Here is a 21,650-nt window from a genome sequence, read left to right as displayed (position 1 = left end):
AATTCATCATTGTAAATTCTGCAGGACTTTTCCACAAAATAAAGAGGTATTTCTTCGTGCATTTATCTTCTTAGCCCACTTTATTTATAATCTTTATTTGCTCACCACATTCTAAAATTAAGGCCCATATTTCAAATGACAGCTTCTCACTGTTTCGGTACAAACTGCAAAAACTGTGCCTGCATTGTTATGGCTGCAGTTAATTGCAGGCACAAATCCCACCACTGAGATGGCTAAGTAACAGATCTGCAGGTACATAACCTTCTAAATGGTATGATTTGCTCTCACAATTATGGATGCAAACAAATGAAGGCGCAATTTTTGGAAAATTGCATTCACACAGAAGGGAGCCCTGGCTGGGATCCCACTAAAAATTTGAATCTAAAATGTCAAAACAATTAAAGTCAAATCTTGCAATTTTTACTTCAATAAAGCTCCCACTGAAGTCAATGGGACTTCTGCCCAAGTAGGCATTGAATTCAAGAGGCCAAATGCTGCAATCTTAAACATTTATGATTGAAAAGCAAACAAATTGTCCTACCAAGACATAAAGGGCAAACTACTAGAATCATCTAGTAATTACAAGTACACAGGGAAAAAAAATCATTAATGTGAATTATTTCCCAGTAAGTTCAAAATCACAGTATTTGCATACACTTAAAAAAAATAGATTAACAGCTTGCAGGCTAAGATCCTTTAGTAAAATCTAGGTGTATGTGTTGCTTTAGCAAGTGATGAAAACTAATTAAGGATTCAAGTGAAGGACATGCTAGCTGCAATGCTCTCTAATCATTAATGTCTAGAAGTTGCCATTATCTGAAAGGGAGAATGGTTAGGCCTGACTCTATATCCTATCAACAACTTACTTTTATTTCTGCTCATGCAAACAACAGGAAAAAATTTCCTCTGATTTTGTAGCATTTACAGATTAAACACAGTCACAATCAAAGAATGCGGTTATTTAATACTGAATAGTAGAACAGTTGTTCAGAATGATTATTTAATAAAAAATTAAAGACACGGGCAGTAACAATAAATAAGTACTGCATGTCAGTATAATGTTACTACTTTCCATGGTGCCATTATCAGTTACAGTGAGTTATATCTGAAGGAAGGCATTTGTGGCAATGTTAAATTAGCCACAAATCTTTTACAATATACTCCTCTATAGAAGAGGAAAACCTGATTTTTAAGAGAACACTAATTGATCACTGATTACAGCACCAACATCAAATTCACAGACTTACTGAACATTGTGAAAACCCCCAGTGGTTCGAAGCTGACAGGAATTCAGATCTTCATCAGAAATGCAACAGAAGATTGTGTTTAAGAGTCTTTTTAAGAGACTAGTTTCCTGAATCATTACATTTGAGTACATCTGGAACGAATCAGGTACACTTTCAGCAAGAAATGGATTAAGAAAAAGACTCTGTCTATTGGCAGGGGAGCTCCCAAACCCTGTTTACTGCTCTGGGGAATGATGTCATTGAGCATGGAATGCCTGCTGTGATGTATGAACTGTACTACCAATATGATGCCATCCTTCTCCAGCATCTGCTGAACATTAAACAGGCTAGCTGCCGAGTCAAAATATGTCAGTAAAGCTGTGTTGTCACCCTATGGAAACAAGAAAACAAACGAAGCCATTCTTCATTACGACAACCTAAGACAAACAATCTAAGGAACAAAAATCAAACGGCCTTTGTTTTATTTTTCATTAAACGAAAAATTTTAAAGTGGCTAATCTTTTTCTCCAGGTACGTGGATCAAGTCAAGGCAGATCAAATAAAAATAAGAAAGCATAGATCTAAACCTAAAAATCAGGGAGCAATCACTAAGCAAATTTTAAAACAGTAGAATAGAATAGAATAACACAACACAGTATGTATAAGTGGAGAGCTGAGTGAAAGTTGTGTGAAAGACTATATAGCTATAGGCATATTATGTATGCACCCACGCACACATGCACACACAATAAATATATAATTATGTCAGTTTCTGCAGAGGAAAAGGGAGTGGGCCTGATACTCAGAGGTGCTGAATACCTGTAGACCCACTGATTAATAGAGGATGGGATGTGTGATGTTAGCCCTTCGGAAAAAATCAGGCTCCAACCTTTTTCTAGAGTTCAGGTTTAGATTAACTAAAACTTTCCCCTGACTCTTAATTTATTGGCTCTAGCACAAAGTATAAAAAGGAAATATTTTCCTTTTCCCCCCTAAAGTTATTGACAAAAGGAAACAAGTCTAAAATGTCAGGACATGACTGGTGTCTCTTTTAACCTGCTCTCATCTTCTGTCCCAGTCCCTGATCCCCTTTGCATTGCCTTCACACAGTTATGCTGCAGTCATCTGGGAAAGAAAGACTGGAAGGGATAGAGCTACCAGAAAAGATCTACAACTTTCATTCCCGCACACCCCAAGATGATGGTGCTTTAGTTACTGTGCACCTGGGGAGACATAATCTACATTCCAAAAAAGGCAAGCCTGGACTCATTCCTCCAATTTCCTTTAGTAGTCAGTAAAAAAAACACATATTGTACTTAACCTCCATAACCTTTGCAGATTACTCACAAGGCAGGGAAGGAATGGAACAGGACTTTCTCCTACCCTGTTGGTCTGGGTCACCATTTCCCCCTTTGATATTCCAAGTCTTGTATGCCTCACCCAGTGGAAGCTGTAGTGCAGACAGGATCAACTGAACAGGATCAGACAACACATGCCTAAACCCATCTGAGTCCTAACTTCTATGGGTGGAGCTGCACCAATGGAGAATTAAAGGGCCCATTTTTCTAATGCAGAGAAGGCATAGGTGAGTAAATAGCATTTGTCCTGCAACAGACAAAAAGCAGAGTGCTTCCAAGCATGCAATGCCACCGTTCAGCCTCATTCATAACAAGGCATGGAATATTAACTACAGCTGTAGGAAATGATTGTAACAACCCCCCCAACTATGCAAAATTCACCCCGTTTGGGATTTTGTTACCAACTCTAAACTCAGACAAGACTCTCTCTAGAGAGATTTGCAAAGCTTTTGGGCAAACCACAGCCAACTTACGGTTTTGCAGTGAAAGCTGACGAAACACGTCGCTTCACCTGGCTTTGACAGGAAAACACATGAAGATTGGCAGTTTAGATTGTGTTTGATTTGGGGGGAATTGCAAAGCTTAGGAGTAGCAGACTCATAAATCCAAACCAAAAAAAATTAAAAAAAAATTTTCACACAAACCCACATGAATCAAAACCAGTGGATGTTGCATAGCTCTGATATTGCCCCTTTCATTCCCACAAGCACTCATGGTAACTTCTCACAGTCCAAAAGTCAAGCTGGACTATACTGGGGTGTCTGCTTGGAGGAGCTACTGATCGGTCTTTTAACATACTTTGGGGGGGGGGGGGAAATCCTGCTGTCTCCTCAGCAGTCCCCCACCCAGCGGGATCTGCTCCAGAAAGGAAGAAGACAGCACTTGGAGACTTTGATCTACAGCCTCTGTGGACCATACAGCTCTGCAGGACTTCCTGTGTCCCAGGGCAGAGGGCTTCAGTGTGCAGGATATCCTAGGGAAGATTGGTGGCTAGCTGATTATAAAACCATTCTCCAGATGAAGGAGCAGCACTTTTTGCATGGGGGCTATATTACTACAATTGCATGACGAGGAAGAGGAGAGGGGGATTCTTTACTCCCCTGGTCTCTGTGGAAAGAATCCTGTCACACCAATTAGTTAGTCTGTACACACACTGGGGTCCAGGTTTAGGTCACAGAAAAAGTCTGATCCAATTTTTCCTTCTTTTCTATGGCCACATTTTTTTAAAAAACAAGAACACAGTTTAATGGTCCAGGAGAAGGAAGGCACAAAAGATTACATACTGTCTGGCTGACATCCCTGTTCATTACTGGGGGATTGCAACAAAGGAGAGGTTATTGTTGTGGGATTAAGGAAAATGATTACAGCTAGTAACTGTGTTCTCAACCCTTCTCCGGGCATGCCAAATAGATCCTCTTTCTCAAATTCAGTTTCCTCAAATAAATCTTACATCATCCCAACTGACATGCCAGTGTTCAGCAACATACACTTTCAATTGTTTACATTTTAAATTACATGTGCAATGTATGAGCAAATCCATGTGAAAGATGCCGTGTCCCCCTCCCCCCACCCCCGCTCTAGTTACACTCTTCAAAAAACAGGTAACTTTCTTATATTACTACTTATTTCTACAGAGCCACAGATAAGTGTAAGCCTTTACAGGCAGAAATAAAATGCTAAAAGGGGCCTGATTCTTATCTCACTCATGCTGGCTTAACATCAGAGGGATTCTCTTGATTTCCATGGATTTACTGCTGATTAAGAACAGGGTAAGTGAAAGGAGAATTAGGCACAACATCCCTGTCGAATCTATAATCAAAAGCCCTGATTCTGTGCACACGTCCAGGAGTAACTTTATTCTCATAAGCAGGCTCACTGAAGTCAATGGAATTGCACACGCGAGTTAAATTTTTCACATGTATGGGTGTGTGCAGGATCAGGCCCTAAAATGAGAACAGAGATAGAGGAAACTGATCACAGATAGCAGTAAATAAGAGGATGGAATAATTACTCCCACTGAACAGGAGGTAGGTGCTACATGCAATATGAATCCCACACTGGTTACTTTAAAAAAAAAAGCTGCTTATTATTATTTTAAAAGGTCAAAGGAATGAGTTATGTTGCAATGGTAGATTAGCATAGATAGGATTAGTAAAAGTACTGTAATTCATTTTGAGGAGAAATTCAGTACTTTGTAGCATGACATTTCTATGGATTAAATCTTTAACAATGACTGCATGCAATACACATTTCCTGAGGAAAATGAATCTTTTAGCAACTGAAATCTTACAAAACAGGTTGGATTTTGTTTTCTCTTCCTGGAATGCAGGAGCAAAATATGGAATCAATTAGTGTGCTCGGAGGAGCACAGAAGACGGAAAAGGGGACAAAAAGTCCTGTACACCAGTCGTTTATAGATCACAACCAATGGGTATTCAACCAGGGAGGAAAACTCATAAAAATGTACGGAAGTCATTGCAACAGGGAATGTGTGACACAGTAGCAGGTGATTTATGTCAAGAATAAAATATGCCAAATTAAGATATTTTTAACTGAGAACTGAATCAATATGGAACTCAGCACATACAACATTATCTCCAGCAACTCCTCTGTTTCAAGCGTTTTGCTACTCTCAGCAAACAAGGCAACTCAATGGCTGATCTGTAGAGCTGTTCAGCTTTATTGGATTTTGTAAACTGCAATAAAAAAGAACATTTGTCTAGCTTCTGTTAATTTGTGCAGTATCTGTTGAGCTTAGATTTCTCAATGGCAGCTAAAATACATGAGAATATTGCAGTAGTTAAACCTTCTCTTTGGTTAGGCTGACATAATTGGTTATTAAACCAAGAAACAGTACTCTGCCTTACAACCTCTTTGGTGAATGGGCTACCAATGCAGAGGTGTCCATGAAGAATGCAGGGTTTTATATTAGTTCAGTAGTCACTTCAAAAGGGAACTAGACACATATCTTGAAAGCCCTGCTGCAATCAAACTTTCAGTACAGTCATATTCCAGTGGACATAGCCTGGTGATTATTACAGAACAAAGTTGCCTTAAGTCTCATTTGTACACAGTCCCTGACTGGAAGAGAACAGCCCATTGCAAAGAGAGAGTAGGAATCCATATTCTTTTATTGTGACTGGATTTTTGAGCTCTGTAATCACTCATTACTCGTTGGTTCCATTACCATCTGGAGTGCTTCAATCATTGTATGCTCAGCAGGCACAGGACTGGCCATTGCAATAGATGTTTTCACATGTGATAGATTTATGATGCTCTGAGTGCCACTGGCCAGATGGAAACCAAGGAACTATTCCTTCATCCCAATGCACACTCAACAATGGAAAACATTCAGCTAGTTCCCTAAGATGATGCTTCCACTGCAACTTACATTATGTTCTGATTAATCACTGGCTCTGCTGGTAGTCCTTTCCGGAAACTGCAAATCAGATCCTTGATGTGATGCAACAAAATTATCCATAAATACAATATGCACCTCACTAGCAACAGATTATAGCTAAGAATAGAGCTAGACTAAGAATAAAAAGCCTGCTTCTTTGAAACAATGAGCTATGAATATTTAGTTACATATATACTACATGATATTTGAAATGTACTGCATGCACAAGTACAAAAATATTATGGTAGGCATTTTCATTTTATTCCTTATGTTCCACTAAATTGCTTTGGAATGACAGTCAGTTATTCTACAGTAAAATAATTCTAAGCTATGAAGTTGTTCATATTAGAGTGTGGTGTCGCAGCATGATTTTGTGAGACATCATATAGAAAATTATAAATCCCCGCATGTCCCACATTTACCCTTCTTCTTCTAAATGAAAAGACAAAGGAGCCTCTTAAATCTTAATACTGTCCTAGGATATTACTAGGAACTGACCACAGACTCTAAGTGTCCTTTGACCCAGTAAATTAATATCATATTGGAACATGTATTTCATGTGACAGCACCTACTTCAATGGACTTTGAATCAGGCCCCAAGAGCACAGATCCTTCCTTTCTAATACACCTCTACCCCGATATAATGCGGTCCGATATAACGCGAACTTGGATATAACACGGTAAAGCAGCGCTCCAGGGGATGGGGCTGCTTTACCTTGTTATATCAGAATCTGTGTTACTGCAAGTGATTCCTCTGTGCCCAACCGTTACTTGCTGCAGCCCTACTCAGGGCTCCCCCACCCCAGCTCACCTCCGCTCCGCCTCTGCCTCCTCCCATGAGCGCACCGCAGCTCCGCTTCTCCTCCCTCCCAGGCTTGCTGTGCCAATTAGCTGTTTGGCATGGCAAGCCTGAGAGGGAGGAGAAGCGCAGCTGCGGCGCGCTCGTGGGAGGAGGTGGAGGTGAGCTGGGGCAGGAGGGCTGCAGAAAGTAAGGGGGGAGCAGAGGAACCGCTCCCCGCCCCAACTCACCTCCTCCTCCTCTTCCCACGAGCACGCCGCTCAGTTCTGCTTCTCCTCCCTTTCAGGCTTGTCGCGCCAAACAGCTGATTTGTGCGGCAAGCCTGGGAGGGAGGGGGGGAGAAGCGGAGCTTCGGCACGCTCCCAGAGGTGAGCTGGGGTAGGGGAGCTGGTGGAGGGCCACAGCAAGTAAACAGGGGGCGCAGAGGAACCACTCCCTGTTCCAGTTCATCTACGCCTCCTCCTCTGAGCACGCCACAGCCACTCCGCTTCTCCCCCTCCCGCCGTTTCCAGGCTTGCTGAGCCAAACAGCTGATTGGTGCAGCAAGCCTGGAAGGGGCGGAAGGAAGGAGGGAGAAGCGGAGAAGCGGCAGCACACTCAGGGACGAGGCGGAGGTAGAGCAGAGGTGAGCTGGGCCAGGGAGCAGTTCCTCTCCTTATCCCGATATAACACAGTCTCACCTATAACACGGTGAGATTTTTTGGCTCCTAAGGACCACGTTATATCAGAGTAGAGGTGTACTTAGATTGATAAAATTCCAGAGTGCATTAATTTTTTTTTTGTTTTCTGTAAAGCAGATAATTTGGCAAGATCTCTTGCTCTGAATAAACTGACTAGGATAAACAGAGTATAAAAATATTGATTAAGCAAGTTTTTGTTTACTGCATGATAAAATTAATGGAATAAAAACCCTTTGTGACAGTGCCACCCTTAAGGCTTTATGGAAATATGCTTATAGATATAGACAGATATAAATAAAACATAACTAGAATGTGTTTTATGCTACATATACCAGGAAACATATCTCTGTAAAGGTTATGATCTACTGAATCTATTAATCCTATTTGTATGCATGTATCATTTTTGTATTCAAAGTTATGAATATTGGCTGCATACTTGTTTGATTCTAAGTAGGCTGTAGTGAAGCAGTTGGTCAGCTTCCTGAGAAAAGACTATTCTCAGTAACTCAGTAAGAAACACTTAAGCCAACAATGAATTTGGAGACACCAATCCACATCTGGACTTTCCCAGGAATGTGGCTTGGCTGGTAAGGAACTCAGTCATGCATGGACATGTGACTTGCCCAGGTGACTCTAAAACTCCATTTTGTAGCTGGACTTTGCATAGGAGAGAGGAGGGGGTCTCCACCCACAAGAGAAAGTCTATGTCATAAACAAATAGTAGGAGTTAATAGAACAGAAGTACTTTATGTCTCTTTTGCCTGTAAAGGGTTAACAAAATCAGTGAGCCTGGCTGTCATCTGACCAGAGGACCAATCAGGGGACAGGATACTTTCAAATCTTGAAGGAGGGAAGTTTTTGTGCGTGCTGTTAGTGTTTGGTTGTTGTTCACTCTGGGGGCTCAGAGGGATCAGATATGCAACCAGGTTTCTCTCCAATCTCTCCGATACAGGCTCTCATAAGTTCAGAATAGTGAGTACTAGGTAGATAAAGCGAGTTAGGCTTATGTTTGTTTTCTTTATTTGCAAATGTGTATTTGTCTGGAAGGAGTTCAAATTTGTATTTTGCTGAAAGGGTTTTAATTTGTACTTGTATACTTAGGCTGGGAGGGTATTCCCAGTGTCTATAGCTGAAAGATCCTGTAACATATTCCATCTTAAATTTACAAAGATAATTTTTACTGTTTTTCTTTCTTTAATTAAAAGCTTTTCTTGTTTAAGAACCTGATTTTTTTTTATTCTGGTGAGACCCCAGGGGACTAGGTCTGGATCCACCAGGGAACTGGTGGGGAGAAAGGAAGGAAGGGGGAGAGGAAGGTTAATTTTCTCTCTGTGTTAGGATTACTTTCTCTCTCAGGGAGAGTCTGGGAGGGGGAGAGAGGAGGGGGGAGGTGAATTTTCCTCTCTGTTTTAAGATTCAAGGAGTTTGAATCAGAGTAATCTTCCAGGGTAACCCAGGGAGGGGAAGCCTGGGAGAGGCAACGGTGAGGGAAAGGGTTTACATTCCTTGTGTTAAGATCCAGAGGGACTGGGTCTTTGGGGTCCCCGGGCAAGGTTTTGTGGGGACCAGAGTGTACCAGGCACTGGAATTCCTGGTTGGTGGCAGCGTTACAAGTACTAAGCTGGTAATTGAGCTTAGAGGAATTCATGCTGGTACCCCATCTTTTGGACGCTAAGGTTCAGAGTGGGGAATTATACCATTACAGTCTATTTAAGCCAAAGGGAGACCCCTCCATTTTGTTTTCAGCTGGCTAAAGACAGAGCCTCTCCACCCCCAAAAATACCTGAAAGAAACTGGAAAAAGGGACAGTGACTGCAAGGGGTGTGAGTGATTGCTGGACCCGGACTAAAAGGAGATTAGTCTGTAAAACAAAGCACTCTGGAACTGGTGAGGATCTTATCTGTATTCAGTTTCTTACCGTATTAGACATAGACTGGCGTGTTTTGTTTTATTTTACTTGGTACTTCACTTTGTTCTGTCTGTTAGTACCTGGAACCATTTAAATCTTACTTTCTCTATTTAATAAAATCACTTTTTGCTTACTTATTAACCCAGAGTATATATTCATACTTGGGGGGGGGGAACAGCTGTGCATATCTCTCTGTCAGTGTTATAGAGGGCAAACAATTTATGAGTTTACCCTTTACAAGCTTTATACAGGATACAAAGGATTTATTTGGGTTTAGACCCTATTGAGAGTTAGGTATTTGAGTGTTAAAAGCAAGAACTGCTTTCAGCTAAGCCTACAGCTGTTAGGGGATATGATTCAGACCTGGGTCTGGGTTTGCAGCAGGCTAGCAAGTCTGGCTCAAACCAGGCAGGGCACTGAAGACCTAAGCTGATGGGGCAGGAAAGAAGGGGCAGAGTTAGTCTTGGCACATCAGGTGGCAGCTCCCAAGGGGGGTTCTGTGATCTAATCCATCACATCCTTCATCTGCTATGAAGGCCTACAGAGCAAAAAAAATAGATCCTATCAGAACAAGTAATTAAGCTCCAAATGAAAGGATATTCTTTTTCCTCATCACCACTGTTTTGCTAAGACACTGTGTAGGGGCAGAAAACCACAAAGTGCACGCCATGAAACATGAGGTCTCACTGAAAACCAATTCCCATTGTCTGATCAAAGCAAGATAAGCTCTGTACCATGAGCTCAGTCAAATTTATGAAACATGTTACTTCCTACACTAAGCCACAAGCTTGCTGCTTTTCTCTGCCGGTTTACAAAATCTGACCAATGTAAAAGCCTTTTTTAAAAAAATCAATATCTGTAGTTAAAGGCTATAGACTTAATTAATAAAAGTTGTTGATCTTCAAAATATTGTTTGTTCCTTTTTGGAGGCTCATAATGTATCTGTATTCTTAAAATATTTAACTACTTTCTATGCTATTTCCCTGTTTTTGGTGAAAAGCGTCATAACACATTTATCTGCTACTTCTGGATTCCCTCAACCCAGGTTCTATAACAGTTGGACAGGTTGTAGTGAAACTATTCAGGGCTACATTTTTAAGCACAGGTTCCTGCACTAGTTGAAACAAAAGGGAATTTTACAGTTGACTTTAATGGGAGGAGAAGCATGTCCATAAGTTTCATTTACAGTTGGCACCCACAAAACTCTCATATGCAAACATGAATCAAATGATTGTAGGCTTAAGCACCTATAAGAAATTATTCTTTTCACTGGTGCAAGTAAAATGCATACGAATTTGAGGGTTGATCCAACGCCCACTGAAGTCAATGGAAGTCTTACCTTTGTCTTCAGTGGAAACAGAATTAGGCTTTTTCTAGCCACATCCCAGCAGCTCAAATTGACATAGAATTTTTTTTATTTTCTATGCAGATGGTTGGAAATTTTTTCCATTGGAAAATAAAATTTCATAGAAATCAAAACATTTTGCCCAAAAGTATCAAATTCAATGACGTTTTCAACAGAAAGGCTTCTGAGGTCCCAGGTGGAGTCTCTGATCCTTTCCAGAGATAAGAGACACCCAAATCAAAACCTGACCTTTACAATTTGAAAACAGACTTTTCAACAAAATTGCATTTTGCAAAAACTTTTGAAAGATTCTGTTTTCATTCAGTGAGGAATAAAAACAAAATTTCAAAACCTTGACATTCTTCACATTACAGGACTATCATTCCCCAAACATCTCCGGTGTTCTACACATTTCATTTCACAATTCTGTATTTCCAATGTAAATAATTTACAGTACTAAAGAGTGAGAACAACAGGTTTGTGTGAGAGGGAGGTAAATTTGGGTCTGTAACAAGAGCAACAGATCGGGCATAAGCCAACATGAAAATAGCTTTGTTTCATTCTCCACACAGTTGATCTTGAGGGCAGATATATAATTAGAAATATTCTAGCTGGTGGGCAATTCTAGTTCTAATGACACATGAAGTGTAACTTTATGTCACAGAATTATATGGGACACAAGCTGCCTTTAAAATTTTCTTATGAATAATAATTATTTACATAGCATTTTTTATCCAAGGATTCTTGCAGTCCTCTGTCTTTCCAAAACTGATTTCCAAACTATACATATGAGTCATTTCAATCACCACCAGTGGCTAATGCAGCTGCCATATGACAAACCACAGCAACATTTTTTTTGTTTCATAAATAGCAATGCTACTATGTTTTCTATGGTACACAGATTGCCCTTACATTTACACAGCCATGCAGGATTGCCTCTCTAGTGCATCTCTTAAGGAAGGCACCAGTCTATTCTGCTCTAAGGTTGCCACCGTTCTCCAAACTTTTGTTTGTTCGTTTTTCATGGGAAAGCCTATTTTTTTTTCCAAATGCCTTTTCTGATACACAAGCAAAAGCAAATATTCTCCATGACTTTAGATCAGTTTCCTTTACATTCTAAATAGAGCCTAGTAAGTATCATTACATTTGCTGAAAAAACACCTGAGTGCTAGCAGCTCTAAGCTAGCTCTCAAACAGTAGCCTGAGAGAGAAGGCAATCTTGACACTAAATCCAGCCTACATGGTCAGAAAGATTTGCTGATTCAACACACGCCAGTCATGGCTCACATATGGGACAGGTGCATGAAAGCTCCAATGCCTACTAGACAGCATTTTCATATGGATTCGTGCACTCTTTTTTCAATGGGATTCCTAGACATGGCTTTAGGTTTGCCCCGTGGAGACAGGCATATTCCCAAGTTCCTCATGACTCAGTGCATCAGTCTACGACCAGATAGCAGGCATCACTCCAGAACCTGAAGCCAGTTTGAGTATGTCAAACAAGATGTGTGTTCCCATTCATCATCTTGCTACTCTGGCGACTGTAGTTTTATCTTAAAAGGCCAGAGTTCTCTTTTTCTCATATAGAGCCCGGGGGACAGAGATTCATAGATTTTAAGGCCAGAAAGAGCCATTGTGGTAATCTTGTTTGACCACCTCCATAATACAGGCTGGAGAATTTCACCCAGCACATAACTGGGACAGAGATGTACTTGAAGTTCTAAATGAGCAGGTACACAGAGGCTCAATGAAAGCACACCACTTACTGCCTAAACTTGATGGAAAAGACATTCTCTGTTGAGAAAACAGATTTCATTGTGTTCCTTTGAAACCTCTCATACTGTGCATGATCTATGATGACTATTTTCAATACTAAATAATGTATTTTTAAAAATATATCAGGAAAAATGTTTTCTCTCTGTTGGAACTAGTCCACATATAAGTTATTAGAGTTTAGATTCAATATAACTATTACAGCGGGTCTGTAATCTGCTTTTTAAGTTATTACAGTTTTAGTGCTGGTTGGCTGGCATGCATGGCCAGCTTCCTATTGCTATCCAAAAGGCTGTAGCCATAAAAATAAATTTTACTGCAAAATATTTTATTGCTGTTCACTTTAGGGTTGCGTGTTGTGCTACTAGGATTGCCAAGGTATTTATATTGTATGCATAGTATCAGCCCATAAGTTTTTTAATGCAACCCTTTTCCAGATTTTGCAGTCTCCAGTCAGTCAGTCACTAGGTCTCACTAAAACAGCACATCTAAGACGGTGGTGCGGAGACTGTTCCCATCCAAGATGTTAAAAGGTCATGGTTTTGTTTCTTTAGTTTGAGGGGAGTCATGTATGTAGAGAGGAGATACTTAGATGAGCCCAGTAAACTGCAGTCCTGTACCAACCAAGAAGACGACGGCGGCAGTGGCGGAGTCATATCAAACATGCAGAAGAGGTATGCTTTTACAGAAGCTTTATAGAGCTGCGGTCAAGGGAAGTAGAACACAAGGCCAACCACCAATGAGGATGGAAGTCGCAATTTTGAGGGAGGGCAGGCAGCCCCTTCCGTGACTGATTGGTCCAGGCCAGAACTTATAAAGACCCTCTGAAGTGACACTAACTGCACAGGCTGTGTTAAATCACTCTTGGAGCTAGAAAGCTGCTTGGGGGGCTGAATCTGTCTATGATCCATAGCCTCAGAAAGAATCTCTTTTCTATGTAGTACAACTGAATGTCTCTTCTCTGCCTCAATGTACAGGACTTTACCCAGGCCCTCAAGACACATTTCTGAGGACGTTCTATAATAACCTTTTAGTTTATTTCAGGCATTAGTGAACCAGTACATATGAGTGCCACCAGGCACTATAAAGAATATTGTCCATGACCAGACATGAAATCAAACCCAAAACTTTTTGAAATGGTTGGAGTTTTTCCACAGTTTATCATTTTCAAGCACTCCCCTTGCACCTCCGAGTCCCATCCCCAGTGGAGCACCTTGATATATGCAGTAGCATCATTTCCAAGTGTACCGCACACCTGGCCTGCATGCAAAAGAGCAGTCAAAAGCAGAACATGAGAGAAACCCAGCATCATTTCTGGCCTAAGGCTATGTCAACTCTTACCAGTAGATCGGGGCTTCTGCGATCAATGCAACCGTGTCAATCTAGCGGGTCTAGTGAAGACCCACTAAAAATATAGATTCTGTTGTTACATAACTGCACTCAAAAACAAAACAATGTAAAACTTTAGTGCCTACAAGTCCACTCAGTCCTACTTATTCAGCCAATTGCTAAGACAAACAAGTTTGTTTACATTTGCAGGAGATAATGCTGCCCTCTTCTTATTTACAATGTCACTAAAAAGTGAGAACAGGCATTTGCATGGCACTTTTGTAGCCAGTATAGCATGGTATTTACATGCCAGATATGCTAAACATTCGTATGTCCCTTCATGTTTCGGCCACCATTCCAGAGGACATGCTTCCATGCTGATGATGCTCATTAAAAAAAATTCTCTGTTAATTAAATTTGTGATTGAACTCCTTGGGGGAGAATTATATGTACCCTGCTCTGTTTTACCTGCATTCTGCCATATATTTCATAGCAGTCTCAGAAGATGCATATATTTTATATATATTTTATAGCAGTCTCAGAAGATGACCCAGCACATGGTGTTAATTTTAGGAACATTTTCAGAGCAGATCTGACAAAAAGCAAAGAAGGTACCAATGTGAGATTTCTAAAGATAACTACAGCACTCGACCCAGGGTTTAATAATCTGAAGTACCTTCCAAAATCTGAGAGGGATGAGGTATGGAGCATGCTTGGAGATGTCTTAAAAGAGCAACACTCCAATGTGGAAACTACAGAACCCAAACCATCAAAAAAGAAAATCAACCTTCTGCTGGTGGCATCTGACTCGGATAGTGAAAGTAAACATGCATCAGTCCGCTCTGCTTTGGATTGTTATTGAGCACAACCCATCATCAGCATGGACGCATGTGCCCGGGAATAGTGGTTGAAGCATGAAAGGACATATGAATCTTTAGTGCATCTAGCACATAAATATCTTGCAACGCTGGCTATACCAGCACCATATGAAGGCCTGTTCTCACTTTCAGGTGACACTGTAAACAAGAAGCAGGCAGCATTATTTCCTGCAAACGTAAACAAACCTGACTGGCTGAACAAGAAGTGGGACTGAGTGGACTTGCAGGCTCTAAAATTTCACATTGTTTTATTTTTGAATGCATTTATTTTTGTACATAATTATACATTTGTAAGTTCAACTTTCATGATAAAGAGATTGCACTACAGTACTTGCATTAGGTGAACTGAAAAATACTATTACTTTTGGTTTTTTACAGTGCAAACACTTGTAATCAAAAATAAATATAAAGTGAGCACTGTAAACTTTGCATTCTGTGTTGTAATTGAAATCGATATATTTGAAAATGTAGAAAACATCCACAAATATTAAAATAAATGTTATTCTATTATCGTAATTAATTTTTTTAATTGCATGACAGCCCTAGCTTGGGGGTATTTGATTTTTTCAGTAAATGTCAGCAAACGTCAATTGTACTGCACATGCATACAAACCAATGAAAATATATTTCCATTCAAAATTCAGATAAATCAAACTAAGCTTGCCTAAGGAAAATTACTTAGTATATTTTGATATGCAGCGTTGACTGTTGAATTCTGCTAAGCCTAAACATTGAACAAGGGAAGATAATCTCTACCCAATGCATCTTAGTCAATAACCAGCTACAAAGAAATTCAGAGCAGATCTGCTAGCTCTTGCCAACAAGCTATTATTTTTGTTTCTTGTTACCTATTTCAATATGCTTGTTAAGTGTATGCCATCCAAGGGTATATTTCCAAAGCGCTGGATGACGTTTACACTATGTAGTTCTCACTGGGTCAAATTCATTCCTTGTGTAACCCCAGAACAGAGTTGCTCTGTGGTACCTAACATTATAATGGTGATCACTGCAATTAATTCTCATGATGGTAACCTAATCTTTGAGAGTTAGATGTTCTGCTTAGAAAATTTGCATTATATGATGTGATACAAAACTATGTACTGTAAAGCATATAGCACTGTGTATACCTTATGACTCTGAAGTGCTGAGGTAACTGAAAAGCATATAAACCAGAAATATTTACAAGGAGAAACTAATGGACTTCCACTTATATCAATTTTTACATTGATAGAACTGTATAGGCATCAATGGAGTAATTTTTCCAGTGTACATGAGAACAGAATCAGGTCCAATATATTTGTCTAGTACAAAAATGCAATGATCCTGTAAATACTTCAATTCACTCTGGTGTATAAGCACTGGAAATGACTGAAGGTTTGTAACAACTTCTGTTACATAGACAGGAAGAATTACAAAAAAAAATGTTTATGTACAATCTTTCAGCATATGGTATTGCATGTATGAGAAATTAGTTGTACTATACAGGATAGGCACCTTTCCCAGCCTATACAAAACCAGAATTCAGAGTAGACTTTTTATTTTAAACAGGCAATAATAATACACATTCTAATTTCTTTAGATTGAAGAACGTTATAGGTGTTTTCTAAAAACAGAAACAGACAGTCTTGGAGATTAAAAACAGCAGCAAATCAACAGAATATGTTATCTATTTGAAGATATCCTGTATATTTCAAATAGTAACTCAGAGATGGACTAAAATGAAGAACTGAAAGGTTTGATCAGCACTTGCTGTATCAATGTTGTGTTGTACTGTATTAAAATACCCTACACCCATTCTACAGTCATGATTTTTATTTTGTTTAGGTGAAATCAACAGCTTATTTTTAAAATAAAAAAAAACAGGCTTAAATTTAAACACTGAAGGAGCTAGCAACCCCCCCAACACTACTAACTATATTGCTTACTGCCATGACTTCAGAGGACTAACTCATAGCAAGTAATTCAGGATTTGTCCCCTAGTTTTCTGAATTATCTCTAGTCTGAAGAATAGGGAAAAAAACAAAACAGTTCTCCAGTATTGCTTCAGTGTGCATTTTGTACACCTCTAACATTCTGTGTAAGGTAACAAGACCAGGTTAGGGGGGTGAAAAGCAAATTGCAAGCTTGGAATCCATAGCTTGAGAACCCAGTCCAACTCCCAGTTAGTCAATGGAAAGACTCCTCTTTATTTCAATGGGAGCTGGAGCTGGTCATAGTCTCTCAAAGTTTGCTTTTAGGTTTTTGGTTCAGGCCCATCTCTAGTTACAACTATAAAACATTGTAGAGTTGTGCAAAATGCATTTATATCTGCTGACTTTACTGTTTTTGACTTATTCTTTCCTGACCTGACAGCTACAGATTTCAGATAGCATGTGCATCAAACAGCAAAACACCTGAATCATGGTTAAATATCTCAGATCAGCATTTCACTCCCATAAGCGTGCTAAAAATGCTAGGAAAAGGGAAACAGAAGTGATACATAAGGCTAATCTTTAACCTGAAAAAAATCCAGAAATGAAATTAGCACATCCTGACCAAGCAATACAATATGCCTCTTTCTTGGATCATAAGCCAAATGAGACAAAACAAAAACCTCACATCAGCACCACTTGGCAAGTTTTACTATGTGAGATGAAAAGTGAAGCTAAAAGGAAAAACTATCTAAATACTGACAAAATGATTGTGAAACTGACAAAGGAAGACAAATAATTCTGCAGAGATTGCGGATTTATGAAATTAAAGGGGAGTAGGATAAAATTTAACACCACAAAGGATTTTATGACATTTGCAATATTTTGAGATTTTTTTCATATATTTTTATTAAGGAAAATGGAGATACTTCATGCAGCTTTACTTTGTCATCACCTTCTTTGAGAGGCGGCATGATCTAGTGGAGATGGCATTGGACAGAAAACCTATGCTTTGACACTGACCTACTGTGGGATTTAGAACAAGTCACTTCATATTTCTGTGCTTCTAATTCCCCTCCTCTCCTTTGTCTGTTCAGATTGTAAGCTCTCTCGAGCAGTGACTGTCTTGTGCATGCACAATACTTAGCACAACAGGGGCTTGATCTCAGTCTCTCTAGGTACTATCATAATATAATTAATAATAATCAGCATGTCATGCAAGAAGTTGCATATACAAGGTGTGAATCTCTGCTTTGGGTTTTCACTGTGCCCTTAATTAAAACCAATTACATATTAGTATGTACGAGTAAGAACATGAAAAAAGTTTAAGTCACTCACCTAGACAGCAATAATCTACCCTGAAGTTTCAAATCAGCAGCACAATCATCTGATTGACAATTCCTCTCAAAAATAGTCTGTGAAAAACAGAGGAAAAAGCTGTTATAGTGGGGGACCTTGGTATAATCAGACTCCCCTTCCCAAAGCAATGTGTTTCAGTAAAATTAAGAACACTTGAAGGTCATGATACAAAGTATTGAGGAGCGAAGTTCAAGTGATTCAGAGGCAGTCAAATCTTTTCTTTATCTAGACCTCTTGGACTCTGGCAGACTGAACTGGAAAGCTCACCAGAAACAGACTCTCATGGCTTTTCTTCAGGGCATTTCTGTTTCTGGTCAAGCTATAATGACCTCCTACCCCATATTTTTGGCATTCCTGTTTCTGGTTCCAAATAGTATGAATGTTACTTAGCATTTCTGCATATTCCTCTCTATTGCCTAATTCTACAAACGGAAGTGGAACAACTTAAATATAGCACCATGAGAAAGTTTGTGTTTGTAGTATTTCTGGCCAAACCTGAAAGAGAACATATCACAAATCTTGCAACAAATAAAAGCATAAAATAAATGAATTCTTGTGAGATCTTCAACCCCTAAGAAATTCATATAAGCATCTGGAAATCTGGGGCCTTCTCCAAAATAAGCCCCAAGCCCTTAAAGTGCTTGGTGTTAGGTTTCAGAAACAGCTGTGCCCTTCCTTCCTTCCTTCCTTCCACAGCAAGAGGGCAAGTAGGCAGCTAACATGGGAGTCTTGAGGAGATTGGGGAGAAACAAACAGGAGTAACTCCTCAAAACCCAACCTTTTCATTTGGTTTGGATCAGACAATAATAAATTCATTCAGATTCTGCTACCTTTACACACTTTAAGCCAACACATTGTTCCACATGTAATCCCATGATGCTACTCAAGATGAGTAAAGGTAGCCGAATCCATCCTTCAGTGACTGGAAATTCAATCTGGATTTTTAAAAATCAGGCCATGCATGTAGGTGCCTAAATGTGGCCCTTACAAGCTTAAGTTTAGGCCTTAATTTTTTTTAAATCTTGTCTGTAAGTTTTCAAATTGCCTTTAAAAGCAAAGCTATTAGATTGAAATATCTACTGATCACAAGGTAAAGAAGTAGTTACTGAAACCACTCAGCAACTCTCTGCTTCACCGGACTGTTTGTGGAACTTTGGCAGTCTGATTCTTGCTCACATGATCAGAGTCTAACTGACTGCCATATGTAAGGTTGGGAAGGAATTCCACCGCCCATGTCCAATTGGCAATGACCTAGGGTTTTTTCCCAACTTCCTCTCCGCAGCATGGGATGCAGGTTATTTGACAGGACCATCTGGCTATGTCCCACCTGATCATTTCCCTGTCATTGAAGGAACTTTAGGCATTGTTGCACCTCAGTTCCTCCTATTTTCTGCCTGTGGCACATAATAGTTTAATTTCCTGAGGACTGTAATAGTTTGGTCTAATTTTGGTTGTTGGGTTTGTGTCTGAGTGCTCAGTGGTGCTGGTGCCCTGTGATATGCAGGAGGTCAGACTGATCTGGTCCCTCCTGGCCTTAAACTCTATGCCCCTATGATAAACTTGTCTATTAAATCAAATATCCCATAGAGCCAGGTGCAAAAGCCTGAATTCAATTCCCTCAAGAAAAGCAATTAACGTTGAAAGTCTTCCAGGATTTAATTACATGCACTGGCTAAAATAAGAACAAATTATTTAGAGAATATGTCTAGGAAATATTCAAGCAAATTCAATCCAGGGGAGTGAACTCCACAGAGGCTATAAATGATCAGAATAATCCTGCTATTAAACAAAACAGCCAAGTCAGAACAGTGTGGGTGGCAGGTGCAGGGAGGGGTGAAATCAGCTGGAGAGCTCGCCTGGGGCTCCAGGTGCTCCCATGAAGAAGTGTTACACAAAGAAAAGAGCTTCTCATTTACAATGGGTTAGCATAGGAAAATGGGTCAGGGGGAAATGGCCAGCAATAATTATTTTATTAAACTAAAGCACATAAGAACTTCTCTAATTGGGGAAAGGTGGAGAGAAATGAATTTGCTCATTGAATTTACTGAGAGGAAAGTTCTGTACCTAAGGCTCAGTACTATTATACTACCATTTATCATATCATCTAAAGCCAAATGCAATCATTTCTCCTTTCCACAAAAGCTGGCTTTACATTTCAGCAGGGCCCTGCTTTGTTTCCTTTGATGAAGCAATAATATATTAGACATGGACATATCTACCTAACAGCAACAAGAAACAAACAAGAGGAAGAGGCATTCCCCAAGGAAATCAGCTGTCTGGAAAAAGCTCCCTAACCAAAGTTGCTATCTAGCAACTGAAAACTAGTAAGCATAAATGTATCCATCATGTTCGTCTGGACCAGATATGGACTGGTCACAGAGCTTGCTTGTGCACACCAGATGGGTTTACCATAAATAAGGTTAAGATTTTGACACAGCTATTTTTAGTTAAAAAAGTCACGGACAGGTCACGGACAATAAACAAAAATTCACAGAAGCCTGTGACCTGTCCCTGACCTTTACTAAAAATAACTGACACAAAATGGGGTTGACAGGGGGAGGACTGAAGCCCGAGTGGGGGGGGGGGAGGCAAAGAGAGCCTGAGCCCACTGAGGAAGGCAGGGTCCAGCACCCGCCAAGGAGCTCCAGGGTCCTGCCCATTAGCTGACATTTCCGGCCTGCCACCCCAGGGCTGGAAAATGTCACAGAGATCTCTGAAAGTCATGGGATCAGTGACTTCCATGAGCTCCATGACATAATCTTACCCTTAATCATAAGATCCTTTAATGATCTGCCAGGTATGGCTGAAGTTAATTTAAATACGGTATTTTATGCACATTGACACCTAGTGGTTGAGCATTTTGCCTCAGTTTTGCATTCCATTACATCCTCCATTTAATTTCTATATTCCTACCGTTTGCAATGTTTACACTATCACATGGTCTTTGAAACTCTGTACATATCACTCTGCTAAGCAGTTCTGTGTCATACTAGTTTTCCAATTACACAAGCCGAACATGTAACAGCTTGCTCATTTGGCTATCCATTAGGTGCAAGTCATCATTTTATTGTTCTGCATCTGCCATCTGTAGAGTTTGCTCTGTGGACTGTAGTTTCCAGGGAGCAGAGTGTAGATGTCAATGATTTCTGTTGAACTCTCCACTGTCATTCTCAATCACATATGATCTGGGTACCACGTTCTTTTTCTTCATGACAGCAGGAGTTGTCCATCCACTTTCTCTATTCAATTGGACATGAACCCAGTCACTGGTTCTAGACCTAGCAGGTCTGTAACTGAGTGGTAACTGTTGTAAAAGTATTTGTAAGCTCTTTTAGTCCTTTTATCTGATTTGGTTACTTTGGAGACAGGTTCTTTTGGAAAGCTGGATCAGTCATTCTGAGCTGTCTTCCTATCAGGAGTTGTGCTGAACTATATCCATTAGCCGCTCTTGGCATTGATCTGCTGCAGGAAGTTCTTGGCTGCCTGTACAGCTCTCTCAGCCTCTCCATTGACTTGTGAATAATGTGGGCTGTTAGCAATATGATCAAAATCATATTTCATTTGGAATCATTTGAATTCTGCTGAAGTGAATTGTGGTCTATTGTCCAGCACTAGTTGTTCTGGAATACCAAAGTGAGCAAAAGGGTATTTAAGTTTCTCGATAGCACTGTGACATGTTAGGTC

At 39.9% G+C, this 21,650-nt stretch overlaps 1 protein-coding gene across 1 annotated transcript in view; it reads right to left on the bottom strand.

The window, feature by feature from the left end:
- The window catches only part of ITGA9 (integrin subunit alpha 9), a 299,490-nt gene that overhangs the window by 121,378 nt on the left and 156,462 nt on the right, over positions 1-21,650 (bottom strand). The window contains exon 17 of the mRNA XM_030551304.1: positions 17,946-18,022. Within this exon, the coding sequence (XP_030407164.1) occupies positions 17,946-18,022 (77 nt within the window). The remainder of the gene's footprint in view (positions 1-17,945; positions 18,023-21,650) is intronic.

Source organism: Gopherus evgoodei, chromosome 2, assembly GCF_007399415.2.
Source record: "Gopherus evgoodei ecotype Sinaloan lineage chromosome 2, rGopEvg1_v1.p, whole genome shotgun sequence".
NCBI classification, from domain to species: Eukaryota; Metazoa; Chordata; order Testudines; family Testudinidae; genus Gopherus; species Gopherus evgoodei.
This window is presented reverse-complemented; position numbering and strand designations above follow the sequence as displayed.